The sequence below is a fragment of the Prionailurus viverrinus genome, chromosome E3 (genome assembly GCF_022837055.1).
Source record: "Prionailurus viverrinus isolate Anna chromosome E3, UM_Priviv_1.0, whole genome shotgun sequence".
In the NCBI taxonomy this organism is placed as follows: Eukaryota; Metazoa; Chordata; class Mammalia; order Carnivora; family Felidae; genus Prionailurus; species Prionailurus viverrinus.
The window spans coordinates 40,059,621-40,077,206 of NC_062576.1; the positions used below are offsets into that span (position 1 = coordinate 40,059,621).

Genomic DNA, 17,586 nt, shown 5'->3' on the forward strand with positions numbered 1-17,586 from the left:
TTCTTGCTGGTGAGGAGGGAATCCTCCTCCTCCCTGGGCCCCACTCCCTCAGGCCACTCTTTTTAAAGACCACCTTTTTCTCCTGATTACGAAAGGTTACTCATTCCATAAAAACTGGAAAACCAGAGAAACAGGCGGAGGTCCTGTCTAATCTCGCCCCTCAAGGGCAGCCCCCTACCCGCTGGCTCGCCCAGCCGCCCCACAGGAGGTCACAGGCCTGCCTCTTAGAGCCTCTCCCTCTCCAGAGCGGCCTCCTCCCTGCCCCACTGGCCCTGGTCCAGGGCTGCCTCCCTTCAGTCTCGGGAGGCATTTGGGGGGCAGAAGAAGGAGTGTGGCCCTCCCACTTGGCCTCCTGTGGCCCCGGGGTGCCCGTTTGCCCAGGCCCCGCCGCTCCCGTGACGTGGCCCCCCGGCCCGTGGGCTCCGCGAGGGTAGAAGGTGGTGTTTCCTTGCCATGGCCCCTCCAGGCCTCCGAGCTCCTCAGAGTGGGCACCTCGGGCACGTGCCCCGGGGGCCGTCGTCCGCTCCTGACCCTCTGTCGCCCCCCAGGTGACCTGGAGGAGTTCCTGGTTTTCAGGGCTTCAGTGGAGGGAGGTGGCTTCAACGAGCGGTGCCTGGTGGCCGTGTCCTTCAGAGACGTCGGCGAGCGGACGGTTGTCACTGCCCTGTTCAACAACCAGGCGTACCACTCCCCAGCCACCGCACTGGCTGTCGTCGACAACCTTCTGTTCAAGCTGCTGTGCGGCCCCCGGGCCTCCATCGTGGTCTCCAACTACCCCCAGCCCCGGAGCGCCCTGCAGGCCGCCAAGGACCAGTTCAACGAGTAGGTGCACCGCCCCTGCCAGGGCCCTGCCCCCACCCATCAGGGCCTCGCACCGGGCACCGCCAGGGCCACCAAGGGCCACATAGGCGGATGAAGCACTGTTTGTGCCTTCAGGAAGCTTCTGGGTTTGGGCCAGGGAACCTCTGCCCCACGTTTTCCCCAGCCCTGCGTATTCACTGTCTCCTCAGACAACAGATTAGCTGGGGAGGCCCTATCCCACATACTGAAGTATCCGAGGGGGGAATCCTGAGGCCTCGGAGCACAGCCGTGCCCTCTTCCCTAATCTGCACCCGGCTCCTGCTGGCCATTGTCCCCGGGGGTTTCGGCACACGCTTGTGCCCGGGGCAGTGCCTCTGTGTGTGAACCCGAATACAGAACACAGCGAAGTCAGGTATCGCTGCCCAAGGTGGCCTCAAATCAGGGAGCCCTGTGGGCCTCTCTCTTCTCAGGCCTTGTCATGCTCTGGTATGTGTGGGACTCTCCCCCATGCTGGTCACAGAGCCCCCTAATCGCCCCTAAACCCCAGAACGTCCTGAAGAGGCCAAGAAAATCAGTTTCAGAACAAGATCAGTGACTCCATGTGGGGCGATTAATTAACGGGGAGGGGCAGGCTTATCCCCACCCCCCACACACACCGGACTGCTCTGGGCCTTGCGATGTCTTCGTCCCCCTCTGCTACCTCCTGTGTCTACCCTGAAAGCAGAGACACAGCAGCCGCTCTGTGCCCTCCTTGTCCTGCCGGGGACAGGCGGGCACACGGATGAACACTCGTGGCGGGTCGGACTGGTGGTCTGAACGCCGCACAGCCCTGGGGAGGGGCCTCCGCTCTGCTTGGGCCCTGGGGACACAGGCCTGCGGGGCCCTCGGACCTGGGCGGGGTGGTCAGCGGCCACAGGTGGGGTGGGGGACTGTGCTGGGGGCATCAGGAAGTTGGCAGCTCCTTCCCGGTGGGCTCTGTGTGAGGAGACCCCCAGGTCAGCTGAGGTCGGGGCGGCAGGAACTTTGGTTCTGTTTCAGCAGCTTTAGGAGACGGAGGTCACCTGTTGTGACGTGGGCTGGAGTGGTTGTTAGTACTCACAGGGCGGGGCCAGCCCCGAATCTGATAGAATTGTCCCAGTTGTTTTAGTTACAGATGCATCGTGAAAGGATGACCCCAGAGAGTCTGGTTCACACCCCTCATCACCCTCATCACACGTAGTTAAAAGTTTTTTCCCTTGTGGTGAGAAGTTTTAAGATCCTGTCTGAGCAACTTTCAAATGAGCAACCCAGTACCGGGTTAACCTTAACTGTAGTCACCGTGCCCGACGTGGCATCCCCAGGACTCACTTATTTTATGACTGGAAGCTAGTTGATGCCCTTCACCCGCTTTGCCCACCCCCTGGCAAGCACCAGTCCGTTCTCTGTATCTGTGACTTCCTTTTTGTTTCGTTTGTAGATTCCGTGTGTAAGTGAGATCTTATGGTAGTCGTCTTTCTCTGTCTGACTTAGTTAATTCAGCACGGTGCCCTCCAGGCCCATCCACGTGTCACACACGGCAGGTTCTCCTTCTCTGTTGTGGCTGGAAAATACTCTATTGTGTATGTTAGCACAGTCTCTCTCTCCACTCACCTGTCGATGGACATGCTGTTGTTTCTGCTTTGGCTGTTGTAAATAACGCTGCTATGAACATGGGGAGGGGGAGGTTTCTTCATTGTTTTTTTTTTTTTTAATTTTAGAGAGTGTGTGCGAGTGAGGGAGTGGGGCAGAGGCAGAGAGAGAGAGAAAGAGAGAGGGAGAGAGAACCCTAAGCAGGCTCCACTCTCAGTGCAGAGCACAATGTGGGGCTCGATCACATGGCCCTAGGAACATGACCTGAGCCAAAATCGAGTCAGACGCCCAACCAACTGAGCCACCCAGGCACCCTGAGGCTTCATTTTCTTTGGATAACCACCCATAAGTGCAATTGCTGGGTCATAGGGTGGTTCTGTTTTTAACTGTTGTTCTTTTAATACACATATTTTTGTATTGTTTATTTTTGAGAGAGAGAGAAAGAGAGCAAGAGAGGGGCAGAGAGAGAGGGAGTCACAGAATCTGAACCAAGCCACAGGCTCTGAACTGTCAGCACAGAGCCCAATGCGGGGCTCAAACCCATGAACTGTGAGATCATGACCTGTGTCAATGTCGAACACTTAACCGACTGAGCCACCCGGGCGCCCCCTATTTTTAACTTTCTGAGGAGCCTGCCCACTGCTCTTCAGAGTGGCTGTTCCAGCTTGCATGCCCACCAGCAGGGCACGAGGGCCCCCCTCTCCCACATCCACGCCAGCACATTCTCTCTTCGTGGTGCTGGCCATTCTGGCCGGGGAGAGGGGATCTCTCCTTATGGCTTTGGTTTGCATTTCCCTGGTGGTTAGTGATGCTGTGCACCTTTTCATGTGCCTCTTGGACCACAGTACAATCTTACTGCGTGGCCATCACACCCTGAAGGAGCCCCGGGACACCAGCAGCCACCTGCCCCCCACCCGCATCTCCTTTTGCAGACGGCCTCCACTCTCTTCCTGTCTCCATGGATTTGCCTGTACTGGACGTTTCGTGTGAATGGAATCATCTAATAAGAGGCCTTTTGTGACCGGCATTTCTCACTTTTCAGGGGCTTATCCACGTTGTAGTGTGGATACTTAATTCCCTCTTTTTTTTGGCCAGTAACATCCACGTGTTGAAGCCCTGCTTATTGAGACAGCCAGGAGGTTTCTGAGCAACAGAGTAATGCCATCAGTGGTGGTTTCTGGAAGGTGTTGCTGGCAACCTAATGCAGAATGCACCTGATGGGCGGGGGGGGGGGAGGGGGGGGGATGAACCACTGCAGCCATGCAGATGCCGATGGGGTCCTCCAAGGGCAGGGCCAGCAAGGCAGGGGGTCCTCAGGAGATGTGGGAAAGGCAGCGATGGTGGGGCCATCGCCTGAGTGTCTGGGGGACGTGGGGGATGCAGGGACAGCTTGAAGGCAACTGGGAGAGTGGTATGTCCATCACGGGGGGCAGGAAGCCCAGAGGAGGAGCTGTTCTGGCAGGGAGGGGTTTTCCTGGCTCGGAGACACGCCCCCCCCCCCCCCCCCCCCAGCTCCGGCATTCCCTCTTAAACCCCTTTACTGCCTGGCCCCTCCATCGCATGCTTTGGATGGATGCTGGCCGGACTCACTGTGCTCAGTCCCTGACCTGCCCTGTCCCCCCCCGCTCCGCAGGAGCCGGAAGGGATTTGACATTGCCCTCAACTTGCTCTTCGCCATGGCGTTCCTGGCCAGCACGTTCTCCATCCTGGCGGTCAGCGAGAGGGCCGTCCAGGCCAAGCACGTCCAGTTTGTGAGCGGTGTCCACGTGGCTACTTTCTGGCTCTCCGCTCTGCTGTGGGATCTCATGTCCTTCCTCGTCCCCAGTCTGCTGCTGCTGGTGAGGGCTGTGCGGTGCGGGGACCCTCCCCTGCACGTCCCGGGGCCCTGCCTTGGCGCCTCTGCGCAGACCACAGGTCCGCGCTGGCAGCTCAGCCCCAGTTCTGGGACGCTGGCTGGGAACCCCGCCGGCAACACCCCTCACCTGTGTCTGCACCCCCAGCCTTTATCCCACTGTGGCGGGCAAGGTCCGGGCGTGGGGCGCCCTGGTGACCGCTCCAACGGCAAAGGGGAGAAGGGGGGGGGTGTCATCGGGGGGGGGAGTCCCGGGGCTGAAAGCCACCCTGGAGACAGGGCCCCCAGGCACCGCCTACCTCTGTGCTGCCGCAGGTGGTGTTCAAGGCCTTTGACGTGCACGCCTTCACGCACGACGGCCACATGGCCGACGCCCTCCTGCTGCTCATGCTCTACGGCTGGGCCATCATCCCCCTCATGTACCTGATGAATTTCTTCTTCTCGGGAGCGGCCACTGCCTACACGAGGCTGACCATATTCAACATCCTGTCGGGCATAGCCACCTTCCTCGTGGTCACCATCATGCGCATCCCAGGTGGGGGCCTTAGAGACAACCCCCCAGGTGCCTGGGGGCCAGGTGGCACCAGTGTGGCCACTGGGCCAGGCCATACTCAGGCCCTTCTGCCAAAGGTGGTCCCACTGGGCCGGCAGCCAGCGGCTCTGCCTGGCAGTTTCGGCAGCGGGGGGAGGGGGCCAAGGAAGAGGGGGCTTCACCCAGCGGGGCACCCGGCCCACACACCCTCCGGATCTGCGGACATGTCCTGGGGGCGGGTGTCCTGCGTCCCTCAGCGCCCACTCATCTGTGCCCTTCCCCACAGCGGTGAAGTTAGAAGAGCTGTCCAGAACCCTGGACCACGTGTTCCTGGTGCTGCCCAACCACTGTCTGGGGATGGCCGTCAGCAGCTTCCACGAGAACTTCGAGATGAGGCGATACTGCACCTCGTCGGAGGTCGCGGCACACTACTGCCGGAAATACAGTGAGTGTCCGGGCCCCGCGGCCGCCCCTCCCCACTCCTGCCTGGCTTGTTCCCACGGAGGGGCTCCTTCCGCAAGACAGCCCGGGCTCCCGCAGTCCTGTGCGCTGCCTCCAGGCTGCGCGCCTGCCTTCACGTGGCCGCGGCCCAGCGTCTCTGTATCTCAAATCTTCCTCTGCCTTTCTCTTGTAAGGACGCCTGGCGTTGGATTCAGGGCCCTAAGCTACACCTGCAAAGACCCTTTTCCTAAGTGGGGTTGCGCACAGGTTCTGGGCGTTAGGACATGGACGCGTCTTTCTGGGGCCACCTTTCAGGCTCCCACAGGCCCTTCCTGTGCCTGGAGCTGTCTTCGGCGGTGGTAGCTGTCACCACCGTGACCATGGCAAGGCAGGGAGGAGGTGTCCCATCTTCACATCCCAGTGCCGTCCCCAAGGGAGGAAGGGGCGTGTGAGTGAGCCAGGGTGTGACCCGGTCACTTGTCACGGGCACCCCTCGCAAGGTAGAACTGCCCCAAAACGCGGGGAGTCCCCGGGGCTTCTGAGGGGCAGTGACAAGGATGACAAATGGATCCCGGGCCTTCGTGGCCTCTGCCGAGGGGCTGGTGTGCAGGTGCCCTTGGGCCCAGAGAGGGGCTCAGGCCGGGACCTGGGGCAGGAGAGCGCTCCGGGGCCGGGCTCAGCGCTCACTCCCTCGCCCGCACAGACATCCGGTACCAGCAGAACTTCTACGCGTGGAGCGCCCCGGGGGTTGGCAGGTTCGTGACCTCCATGGCTGCTTCCGGGTTTGCCTACCTCAGCCTGCTCTTCCTCGTCGAGACGGACACGCTGTGGAGGCTGAAGACCTGCCTCTGTGCCTTCCGGAGGAGGCGGGCGCTGGTGAGTGGGTCCCGGGCACTCCCCGCGCCTCCGCCGCCACGGGCCTGGGGCTCAGCCACCCGGCAGGGTGCAGGCGTCCAGGCCCTCGTGTCTGCCACACACACCCCACCCCGCAAACAAAACCCGCGGGACCGCACTGGACACACACGTGAACCCAGGGCGAGGTGGTGCTCTGACGTGAAGACCCCTCTGGGAAGGACTTCGCGTCCACGCACCCCCTCAGCCAAGTGTCACGGCTTTCGCGGTGCGTCCTGCACAGGCCTTTCTCCTTGGCCGTCAGCCTCCCCTCGATGCCAGTGTCAGCCCCGGGCCCACCCAGCCATCCTTGTGAAAGTCCCGAGTCCCTATATGAGCAGTCTCAGAGACCCCCATCCCGTGTCCCACGGAGAAGGACCTCCTGAGCCGGAGCTCACGGGTGCGGTCTTTCTCTGGAACGATCAGACGGAAGCGTACTCTCGGACATCGGCACTTCCCGAGGACCAGGATGTGGTGGACGAGAGGAACCGGGTCCTGGCCCCCAGCCTGGAGTCCCTGCTGGACACTCCTCTGGTTATCAAGGCGCTCTCCAAGGTAAGGCCCCCTCTGCCCCCAACTCCCCGGGTTCCACCCCTGTGCCGCTGCCTCCAGGCCTCAGTGCCCGTGCCCCGCAGGTATACGAGCAGCGGACGCCCCTGCTTGCCGTGGACAAGATCTCCCTCGCGGTCCAGAAAGGAGAGTGCTTCGGCTTGCTGGGTTTCAACGGAGCAGGGAAAACCACGACTTTCAAAATGCTGACCGGGGAGGAGACCATCACTTCCGGGGACGCCTTTGTCGGGGGCTACAGCATCAGCTCGGAAATCGGGAAGGTGGGTGTGGGAAGACGGGGCACCCTGGAAGCAGGGATGGGCTCGTTTCTGGCTCACAGTTCACAAGGCAGTGACCAGGAGCCAGAGCGAAGCAAACAATGAGGGGGAGACAGGACAGGAAGAGAAGAGCCGCCCCCCTTGTCCTGGCCGGGCTGGCAGCCAGGTCCGGGCTCTCTCTGAGAAGCCGCTCTCTGGACCCGGGCACCTAGAGTTCACAGCGGTTTGCAGCCTGTGCGCACAGATTTATCGTAGTGGTGCCCTGGGCCGTTCAGACCAGGCATTGCACCAAAGCCGGGTAAAAGTTCACCAAAGCACACTGCTAAGAGCATCGTAGAGCCCGATGCTCAGTGAGGAGCCCCGGCTAAGATCTGTGAGCCCTGAGAGACAGCAAGTGACCCGGCTCTGCAGAGGGCATGCTGTGTTCCCTGGGCTTGGGTCTCAGGGCCTTGCCGGGTAAAGGGGAGAAACTGAGGCCTGTATCCCCCGTGGCAGGGGTGTCCCAGGAGACTTCTCCACGTGGGGCCAGGTGAGGAGGATCCAGGCTGCCCTCCCGCTGCCTCTACCGCTGGGGATTGGGTGGAAGGTTCTGTGTGTCCATGCCTGGCGGCGACTGCATGTCCTGGGGGCTTCTGGTCTGCCCTGCCCCCAGAGCACAGCCCACACCGTGTGGAGGAAGGCCTTCCTCTCCAGACCCCAAGAAGCCCCACACAGTGTTTCGGGACCCACGAGCAGTGCACACACACCAAGAAACCAAGGCCCGTGCCTAGAACCCGCACACACAGGTGCCCGCAGGAGATGCAAGCCCACTGCTTGAGCTGTGCAGCCGCCAGGCCCAGGTCATAAAACGTCTGTGTTTGCCATGGTGAAGGGAATAAGCGAGATTAGAAACATACGCGGGCAAGAGAAAACCATAAATGTGACCCAGAGGCTGGGGAGGGAGGGGACTCTTGGGTACATCCAGTCTGAGTTCCGGGGAAGGTACTAACTGACGGGGCAGTGGCTGAGAGTATTCCCAGGCCGACTGAACAGAGGTTCTGGAAGCCTAGAAATGGCCAGGAAGGCGAGGAGAAAGAAATCCCGTGTCTGGGATCCACGGTCCCCCACCAGCCAGAGTGGTCCGGGAGAAGGTGCCGGCCCCAGGGGGCCCTGGCTCTGCTGGACGGGGCCCGCCGCTCAGAGCCCTGCCACCGCATCACCTGACTGGGTGACAAGCCACCCCAAAGGTGTCACCAGCAAACGTGCCCTCCATCAGAGAAGAAAGGGAGGCCTGAGACATGTTACATGCCTGATGGGTGGATGAGCTGTCGCACAGCAGATACTCTCACGGCGACGAGCGCGTGTCCTCACTACCCCATCCACGCGCCCGTGGTCGCCTAGGCCCCAGCCCACCTCTGCGCCATCGGTGTGGGGTGGCAGGTGTGCTTCCCCGAGCCGGCCAAGCACGTCCCGTGTCCCTGACAAAGCGCAGCATGCTGGCAGTGGGCCGTGGGTGGCCATAGACACACCTGCTGGGCGGAGCCTGGGGGACCTGCCGCATCTTGCCTCCAGGTACGGCAGCGAATCGGCTACTGCCCCCAGTTCGACGCTCTGCTGGACCACATGACGGGCCGAGAGACGCTGGTCATGTACGCCCGGCTCCGGGGCATCCCTGAGCGCCACATAGGTGCCTGCGTGGAGAACACGCTTCGGGGCCTGCTTCTGGAGCCTCATGCCAACAAGCTGGTCAGGACGTACAGGTGTGCCTGCGCTCGGGTCCCCTTCCCTGCCCCACGTCTGCCCAGGGCAGAGTTGGAATCTCCCTTACGATAAAGCAGGGGGCAGCCAAACGGGTCGGGGGCCAGAGCCCATACCCGTTGATGTGGCTTTGAAAGGGGACTGGGGGGCATGATTCAGGCAGTGCCGGGTGGAACCGGGCTGCCCTGCCTGTTCCCGCTGCCCGGAGGCAAGGCCACTAGTAAGGGGGCGTCGGGCCCCTGTCAGGCCCCCTTTAGTGCAGACGGTGTGTATGCTGACCACCCGGGCACAGCCTCTGGGCACAGAGGCCTCCGTGGGGCCTCTGACACTGCCAGGTCGGTCGGCTTCGCAGGCATCATGCTGCCCTCATTCCTGTTCACCTGGGGCTCCCAGCAATCACTGGGACCTGTCCGATGCTGGGACATGGGGAGCCCGTGCTGTCAGCCTTGTCTCACCCCACCCTCTCTGCCCCCAGTGGTGGCAACAAGCGAAAGCTGAGCACCGGCGTTGCTCTGCTCGGAGAGCCTTCTGTCATCTTCCTGGACGAGCCGTCCACCGGCATGGACCCCGTGGCCCGGCGCCTGCTCTGGGACACCGTGGCACGGGCCCGCGAGTCGGGCAAGGCCATCGTCATCACCTCTCATAGGTAGAGCCGGGGTCTCTAGGGGTCGGTGGAAGAACCAGAATGGGGGTGTGGAAGGGGTGGGTTGGGTGGGGCCGGGTGGACAGACAACCAGCCAGCAGCTGGTTCAGAATCTGTGAGGAAAGTCCCCGGGCTTAACCGTGTGGCCCACCCTCCGAACACGGGAATCGGGAACAGCTCGATCTGGCCGACGACACCGGCCCGCCCACATGAGCCTTTGACGTGGGAGGCAGGCATCGGCGCCCCTGGCCCCGTGTCAGACCTCTGCCCCTCTCCCCAGCATGGAAGAATGTGAGGCCTTGTGCACCCGGCTGGCCATCATGGTGCAGGGCCAGTTCAAGTGCCTGGGCAGCCCACAGCACCTCAAGAGCAAGTTTGGCAGCGGCTACTCCCTGCGGGCCAAGGTCCGGAGCGAAGGGCGGCAGGAGGCCCTGGAGGAGTTCAAGGCGTTTGTGAACCTGACCTTCCCAGGTGTGTCTCCGTGCCTCATCCCTGCCGAGTCCCGGGCCCGTGACCCCCGGGAGGAGGGCCGTGATTCCAGGGTCCCGGGCGGCTCTCCCCTGGCTCCCACAGCCAGGCCCTCACGGGGACACGGCGTCTCCTTCGTGCAGGCAGCGTCCTGGAGGACGAGCACCAAGGGATGGTCCATTACCACCTGCCCGGGGAGGACCTCAGCTGGGCCAAGGTGAGTGTGGGCCCTGCCAGCACAGCTGGGGCTGGGGAAGGCCCTTCCAGGAATGACTCCTTCTGTGGCGCCTCTAGGCTCCTTCCAAAGAGGAGAGTCATTTTCTGCTCTAGCTCTCACCCCCAAATCCGCTAGGTCTGGAAGTTCACTTAAGTCAGAAAAAAAATTGGCGTAAAAAAGGAAACTGACCCGCAAAGAGGATATATGTTGCCCAGGGTCACACTCTGAGCTGGCAAGATTGGGGGAGGCCCGGCCCCCCGCCGTGCGGCACAGCCCCCTGCTCCCCGAAGGGCTGGCTGCTCCCTGCAGGTGCTCCGGGGACCAGGCTGGGGCAGAGCTGGGACCTCTGAGAGCCTTACCGCCGCCGTGGCCGGGGGGCTTCGCACGCCAGCCGAGGAGCCCACCCTGGGCTTGCTGGCAGCAGCCTTTCTGCTCCCACAGGTGTTTGGTGTCCTGGAGAAGGCCAAGGAGAAGTACGCGGTGGACGACTACTCCGTGAGCCAGATCTCCCTGGAGCAAGTGTTCCTGAGCTTCGCGCACCTGCAGCCGCCCGCCGAGGACGAGGGGCCCTGAGGAGCCGGCAGGGGCGGGGCAGGCGGGCGCCCAGGCAGGCGTCCCCTCCCTCCCGGTTCATCTTACCCTGCACCTTTATTTCTAATCACTATTTTCTGTAACGGACACGAGAATCGAGGCACAGTAGGGACCGGGCCTCGGCGCCGTCACGCTGCAAACCGGCACGCGAACGTCCATGTCCGAGGCAGGCGCCGAAGCCCCTCTCTGGAACTCGGGGCCCGGCCAGGAGCGGTCCAGCAGCCCGCGCGGGCACGCCTGGGGGTCTCTGGGCAGAGAGCCGCTCAGGAAGGGGCTGAATTAGCTGAAGTGCTCGTGACGAGAGCACGCGGGACACCCCCACGTTCGCACACGGCACGGAGCCTCCCCGGGGGTGAAACGGGAAGTCTGCCGGGCAGCGGGCAGCAGGGCTCGCCAGGTTGCCCAGAGCGGAGGGAAAGCCGCCCGTGGCCGTCCACGACGGAGGTGCTGGCTGTGACGAGGCACCGCGGCCTTGGCTCCCGGGGGGGTCCCGGGAGTCACTGCGCCACACAGCCCGGACGCCGCGCCCGGCCGGCCGGCCCCATCCCACCGGCGTCTTCCAGAGTCAGCTGGGGCCGGGGGAGAAGGCGGTCCCTCGTCCCGAGACGGGCTTCCTGAGAAGCCGCCCGCGGGAGGCCGGCCGGGGCCCGGGGCGGGACCGAGTAACTGTCTGTGGAGGGGTGCACCTACCGCGTGGTGACTCTGTGCGGAAAATAAAGTCTGGGAGGGAACATGGCCACGTCTGTGAGTCACACGAGATGGGGGTCACGGGCCCGGTCACTGGCCTGCAGGCCTAGCACGGGCCTCCCACATCAGGTTTCACACGGACAAAAAAGCTAGAGCTCGTTTCTGCCAGGTACGTGGTAACTTCCAGAACTCACCACCAGGAGCTGGAGGAATAAGCCAGACCTGCCAGTGCCGAAGCAGGTTAAATGGGCACCTGACAGACCCTTGGTCTACACGAGGAAGCGCGAGTGCAGCGGGGCAGAGGGGGAAGCTGGGGGGGCGGGGCTCTGACTCCAGGGCCCCTTGTGGGTTTTAGGCCATTTTCCAGAAGATTCTTCCTCCACAACAGCTCCCTTTTTATTTATACTCTTATTTCTTGACGGTTTTCTAAATGTCCTTTTGACACCGCGCCCCCTCCCCACCCCCCCCCCCACCCCCCCGCAGAATTCAGTTTTAGGGAAGACCTGTCTCATCACCGTGGCTCCTTCAGGAGTTTCCCATTTGCATTTTTACTGGCCTCTGGAGGTCTGTGAATGCTGCCCGTGGCCTCCAGCTCTTCTGTTCCCCCTGGAATTCTTTACACCATCAGCATTTAGTTCCACATTATAAAAAATTAATTCGGGGGTCGGTGTGGTCCAAGATGAGCCCCACAGAAGGCGTGTTCTGGGAGGTGGGCCTGTGGCCCGACACCAGGCCTGGGGGGGGGGGGCAGTGGGAGGAGCATAGAGCTTGGCAACTGCAGTTAGGGAGAAGGGACCCCAGGAGCAGCAGGAAGGAGCACCACTTTTGGGGTCCCTGTGGCACCCCAAGTCATCTGCAGTAGAGCTCAAGGAGCCGGGGCTGGAGCCCACCTGATTTGGTTTGAACTGATGCAGCTCCGGGCCCAGGGGAGAGGGGGAAGGACCACGGACACCCCGACAGGAGAGCTGGCCTGTTTCATCCCCACCAGCCCATCCCGCTCTCCCCCAGACCCTGGGGCCCAGAGGGTCCCTGGACATGCTGGTCCCAAAGAGCTGCTGCATCTGCTGGACCCCTGCCCCTCCCCAGCTCATCAGCAGACCCAGAAGACCAGGTCGCACCTTGCCTACCCCGTGGGCCTGGTCGGGGGCTCCCAAGGGGCGGACACCGACGTGAGGGCCGAGAGCAAGCCTGTGTAAGATCCTGCCCCGTCCGATGGTGTGGCTCGACCGAAACACAGACGGTGAACTGCCCCTCGGCAGGACACCTGCACTCAGAAGTTAGAGGGGGCTGCTCCACAGGGAGGGTTGGGCAGACCCTGCTGGGGGCAGGGCTTAGGCCGAGCCCCATCCACTGCTTTCTGGGGAAAGAATGCCAGGCAGCAGGTCACAGGGCGAGGGGACCCCACCCCCAGGCCCCAGAAACCACTCCTGTGGAATGGAGACTGCAGCCGGCTTGCTGTGCACATCAGAAGGCCCAGTCCCAGCAGCTTTGAAACCAGACAGGCGTTTATTTCTCGGTCAAGTACAAAGTCCAGAGACAGTGGTCTGGGTGTTGTCGCCGACAAGGCCTCAGGAAGCCAGCCTCCATCTGCCTGCTCTGTCCAGGTGCAGGCCTCCCTCAAGCTCTGCTCTTGGGCTCAAGGTCACCCTGAGGCTCCAGACAGAAGCAGCAGGGGGACGGGAGGAGGACACAGCTCCCGGATGTCATGTGCTTCTGTGTCCACGTTGTTGCACAGAACGCAGGCACATGGCTGCTCCAGGGAGAGGGAGCCGGGACACAGGGTCCTTTATTTAGCTGGGTACCCCAGATAAGAGCCAGGTCCCAGGATACGATCCCAGTCTCCACCACGACTGCAGTGTGCAGGTTCGCATCCTCAAGGGGTCCACAAGTGTGCCTTCGTGGTCCACTTGAGCTGGCGAGACCCCACCTCACTTAGGAAGACCCACAGGCTAGCAGAAGTGACCCTACCCTAGGGCCCAGCCCCTGCCCCCCATGGTGTCCCTGACCCTATGGTCGCAGGGACACAGAAAAACAAACTGGACAGGTTTTTTTGCTGGGCAAACGCCAATCCAGATCTTCAATCCAGGACTCCAGGAGGAGCGAAGGTCACCTCAGTCTCAGGGACCTTCAGCCCTGTCTCACAAAGCAGCTGACAGGACCAGGGCAGAAGAAGGAGTGAGCCAAGGCCAGCAGCTGGAAGGAAGGCCGGAAGGCTGGTCCAAGGGTGGCCGCAAGCTGCCTGGGGATGACCACACATCGCAGGTGGGAGAGGAGCCAGCCCGTCCGGTCCAGCCTGGACCCACGTGAGCCTGGGCTGAAGTCAGTCAGTCCCTTGACCACAGAGACAGCAACGTCCCAGTGCCCCAGAGCAGTCAGCCCGGACACCCACAGTGCCAGAACCTGGAGGTGAGGGGGGAGGTTTCCGAGGCCAGCCCGGGGCTAGACAACCAGCCTGGGCAACAGATTTGGCGATGGCATCTGCAGGACACCCCATGCCAGCTGCTGTTCGGCTCGCTTCTGGGAACCAGCACGACACCGACGGTGTAGGCCAGCCAGGTCCTCTGAGACCACCCCCCCCCCCCCCCGCCGCCGTTCCCACACAGACTGGTCAGTGAGAAGGGAGGGCCACCTGCGCTCACCCAGACCCTGTGGCCCTTACCTGCACACCAAGGGACGTTCCTGGGTAGACAGCTTGGGCTCTATCTGGACACAGAGGGGCTCCTGCAGCAAAGAGGTGGCCACAGAGGTTCTAAGAGTTCCCCCCAAAACCAAAGTCAGGATTAGGCTGCTCACTCCACCCCTCAGCTGAGGCAAGCGGGCCACGTGTGATATCCCACTCTGCAGACACGAGGTGCCTTCCTTGAACCCCGGCTCAGGTCCACCTCCAAACCCTGGGAGGTTCGAGTCCCTGAAGCCTATCTCCCTTTCCCAAAGGACAGCAAAGCCCCTGGGGTCCCTGCACGAGGGGGCTCAGGGAAGGTAGGTTGAGAGGCTGCCTGAGAAGGCGCGACAAGGCAGAGGTCTCGACCCCGGCAGCCCGCCCAGGAGAGCACCAGGAAGCAGGGCGCTGGGCCCTGGAGTCCCATCCCCACCTGATAGGCCCACTTGGTGTTGTCCTCAAACAGGCACGAGGAGCTGAAGCTACGGGGTCGGGCCCGGGGAGCGGGGGCCCTGCCTTCCTTCCTCAACACACAGGGCTGCCCAGGCCCCGCTCCTGGGGCCCAGCCTACACCACACAGATGCTGGCATCAGACGCCTGCAGGGTTGGAGAAGTCCCAAGTCAGCTGGCTGTGGATGGCACAACGTAGGTCCTGGGAGCAGGGCCAAGCCATCTTGGCCCCAGTCGACACTGCGACACGGCCCACAGGTCTGCCAACGATGCAGCGTACGAGCTCCACTGCTCCGCGCCCAGCTGTGACCGCCCCGGCTCAGGCACGCTATCCTTGACTTCCCTGGGGCAGAAATGAACATGGGGCTCTGGGCATGAAAACCAGCACAAGCCCCCAGCTCACTCCTCAGCCACCCCCAGGAGAGTCCAGAGTCACCTGCTGGCAGGGAGATGGGAGAGGTCTCAGGACCCGACAACCCACACCTTAGAGGCACAAGCCTGCAGCCAGAGAGGCTCCCCACAACTCCAGACCCTCGCTGGCTGTCTGACCCTTTAAGGCCCAGCCTGGCCACCGAGAAGGACCAGCCAGTGCCTCTTCCTGGGCTCCTGCAGGGGCTGCAGGCTCTCACCTCCACAGAGAGACCCAGGCCTCCTCTTCTAATGCCTCCCTCAAGGCCACCGAGCCATCACCGCCTCCCTGACTCCACCCAAACTCTTCTGTTCTACCTGGCCAGGCCACCCCTGTCCTTGGTGCAGGGACTCTCAGCGGTAGCTAGGAGTCCTTTCTTGGGGATGCGATGCCTACTTGAGGCTCCCGGATGGCGCACTGTGACCTCCAGCACCATCCAGACTACCACTAAACCCTCTCCGTGTCCCCGGTCACCAGCCTCCAAGGGCAAGCACTGCAGAGGCCGACAGAGAATGAAGGCAGAGGGAATATTCTGTCTTGACAAGGGTACGTTTCCAAATGGAGAGCAGCGCCACATGCCAGCAGGTGGCCCCCGACCCTGGAAGGGAAGGGAGGGGCTCAGGACACTGGCAAAGCCTGAAAGATGCCTGTGGTATAGTGCTCCAGGCCTGGGGCTGGCTGCCCAATGCAGTCTCCAGGAGCCCTGCCCCACCCCCCTCCACCAAACCTGGGCCAAAGGCCTCCCGAGGTCCCCAAAGGACGTAGCGTGCCAGCCCTCAGCCCCCAGGGCCTCAGTAAGTTGGCACAGGGGTGTAAGAAGGGTGAAGCCAGAACTCCTGGAAGGCCAGGGGGCAGGCGGCCTCCAGATTTATTTCCTTATGTTTCTTCTGAATACATTCTGTTCATCTTCAAAACGGCAAAAGATGCTCAAATTTTAAAGCTCAACAGCTGATAACACACTTGGTAACAAAAATCAGCAATATTTAGAAACAAACTTGATTAAATTCATGTGTATGAATAAATCATGCTTTTAGATTTAACATAAAACGTGTTAAAATTTATATGCATGCCAAACTATAGCATTCCGCTCATTTTTAAAAAAGTAGCAGGGGTTGGCTGCCCGGCTGAATTGTTCCCACCCTTGCCAAGGTGGGGTTGCTCGCCCACTCCCTCCCCACCTAGGGTGCCGGTGCGGCCCTGGGCATGCACTGATGGTGGGCCCAGGATGTGTGGGGCTCCGACATGCTGCCACGGCCACCCTGTCCCCAGTGCTGACCCTCTGGGCCCCTTGACGGCTGCAGGGCAGAGCCAGGGCTGCCCTCTGTTCCACTCACTCCTCCGTGCATGGCCATGGCAGACGTGACAATGACAGTAGAGAATTCAATGCTCTAAATGCACCCCCACCACACCAGGGCAAATCTAAATCCAGAGGGAGGCCCCTGCACCGGACTGCCTGCCTGCCTGCCAACACATCCCCCCTAGAAATGTGTTGGTGCCTTAGCAGAAGGGACACAGGAGGGGGCTGCTCCTTCCGGGCTCCCTTTTGTCCGTGACTCTGAGACACCCCCCAGCCCGGGGTGAAGGTGTTGGGGCACAGCTGACAACCTCCGGATGGGGCCAGATTGGCTGGACAGGGAAAGGCACCACCATCCACAGGCTGGGAAAACCACAGAGCGCAGAGAACAATGACGTGCAGACAGCGTCTGCAGCACCAACCGTCTGGTCACCAAGCTGCAACCTGGGCTCCCCTGTCCTTGTCCTAGCGGTTAGTCCGTCTCCAAATCACAGTGATTCCTTTCTCCAGAAAGATCCGATTTCGATCCGTTCCCTTCTCTTCCTTGATGCACCTACCTGTTCGGACAACGTCCGGGGCGGGGTGCACCTTCCTTGCTCCCACCAAGGGTCATGCAGTAACAACCGCTTGCCGGACATGGGTGGGGGAACGCTGGCGGCCCCGTGGGGAACAAAACCCGAAAGCGCTGGCCTCTTTGGTGCCGGGTTTTATTCTCCCAGCCTCCTGCCTGGGCCCGGGCCACTGCTTTGCCAGGAGTCTGACTGCCTCCCTGCCTGCGCTGTTCACCGGCCAGAGTGAAGCCTCGGCTCCGGATGTTGCACATCCTCCACGTCGCCCCACCACCGCTCAACTCCACCTTCGTAGCCTGGCCTGCGAGCCGCCACGCTAGCCTCCCCTCCCTTCTTGCAACGCCGTAGCGCGGCTATTCCCTCTGCCGGGCGCCCCCTCCCCCTCGGGTCTCAGCCGCAGTGTCACCTCCTCGGAGGCGCTTCCCCCTCCGCATCCTGTCTTCTACCCTGATGTTCGCTCCCAGTTCGTGACGGTCGCACTGTCCCCCGTCTAGTCTCGGAACCCGGCCGAGCTCCGTCCGCGCAGCAGCGGCGTCCGCACGGTCACTCCGCCCACCTTACGTGGTTTTTAACCGCACGAACCCAGCCCCGCACCCACTCGGGCCCCAGAGCCGCCTGAACCCCGCGGGACCCCCCACGGCCCGCAGCCAGAAGCCGGAGCGCCCGCACCGCCCTCGGTCCAGCAGCCGGCCGCACAGCGTGCAAAGCACCGGGGTCAAGGGTGGCGCGCCCGGGCTACCGCCAGACCCGCCGCCTGCCCAGTGCGCACGCGCGAGGGCTGGGGCAAGGCCGCCACTGCGTTAACTCCCTCCGCGCCGCCCCGGGGGCTGCCCCAGCGGCGCGGCCCTGCCGACCGCGGTCCCACAATCGGCCGGCCCCCTGAGGCGTGCAGCCAGCCCCTGGCAGTCCC

At 62.3% G+C, this 17,586-nt stretch overlaps 1 protein-coding gene and 1 long non-coding RNA gene across 8 annotated transcripts in view; one reads left to right on the plus strand and one right to left on the minus strand.

Moving 5' to 3' along the window:
- The window catches only part of LOC125154492 (phospholipid-transporting ATPase ABCA3), a 44,880-nt gene extending 33,537 nt beyond the window's left edge, over positions 1-11,343 (plus strand). For all 4 annotated transcript variants that reach the window (XM_047838873.1, XM_047838874.1, XM_047838871.1 and 1 more), the window contains 12 exons: positions 549-822; positions 4,043-4,247; positions 4,577-4,796; positions 5,080-5,238; positions 5,938-6,110; positions 6,552-6,680; positions 6,761-6,955; positions 8,504-8,691; positions 9,165-9,335; positions 9,613-9,803; positions 9,944-10,017; positions 10,459-11,343. In XM_047838873.1, coding sequence (XP_047694829.1) covers positions 549-822; positions 4,043-4,247; positions 4,577-4,796; positions 5,080-5,238; positions 5,938-6,110; positions 6,552-6,680; positions 6,761-6,955; positions 8,504-8,691; positions 9,165-9,335; positions 9,613-9,803; positions 9,944-10,017; positions 10,459-10,590 — 2,111 coding nt within the window. In that variant the 3' untranslated portion in view covers positions 10,591-11,343. The remainder of the gene's footprint in view (positions 1-548; positions 823-4,042; positions 4,248-4,576; positions 4,797-5,079; positions 5,239-5,937; positions 6,111-6,551; positions 6,681-6,760; positions 6,956-8,503; positions 8,692-9,164; positions 9,336-9,612; positions 9,804-9,943; positions 10,018-10,458) is intronic.
- Positions 11,344-12,782: 1,439 nt separating this feature from the next.
- LOC125153986 (uncharacterized) lies at positions 12,783-17,408 on the minus strand. 4 transcript variants are annotated; one of them, XR_007147642.1, is made up of 2 exons: positions 17,083-17,408; positions 12,783-14,551 (listed from the first exon to the last, which is right to left on the minus strand). It is a non-coding gene; the product is annotated as an uncharacterized LOC125153986 (long non-coding RNA). The 4 variants fall into 4 exon arrangements; XR_007147641.1 differs by having other exon boundaries at positions 16,665-17,408; XR_007147640.1 differs by having other exon boundaries at positions 12,783-14,747; positions 16,665-17,408.
- Between the last annotated feature and the right edge of the window lie 178 nt (positions 17,409-17,586).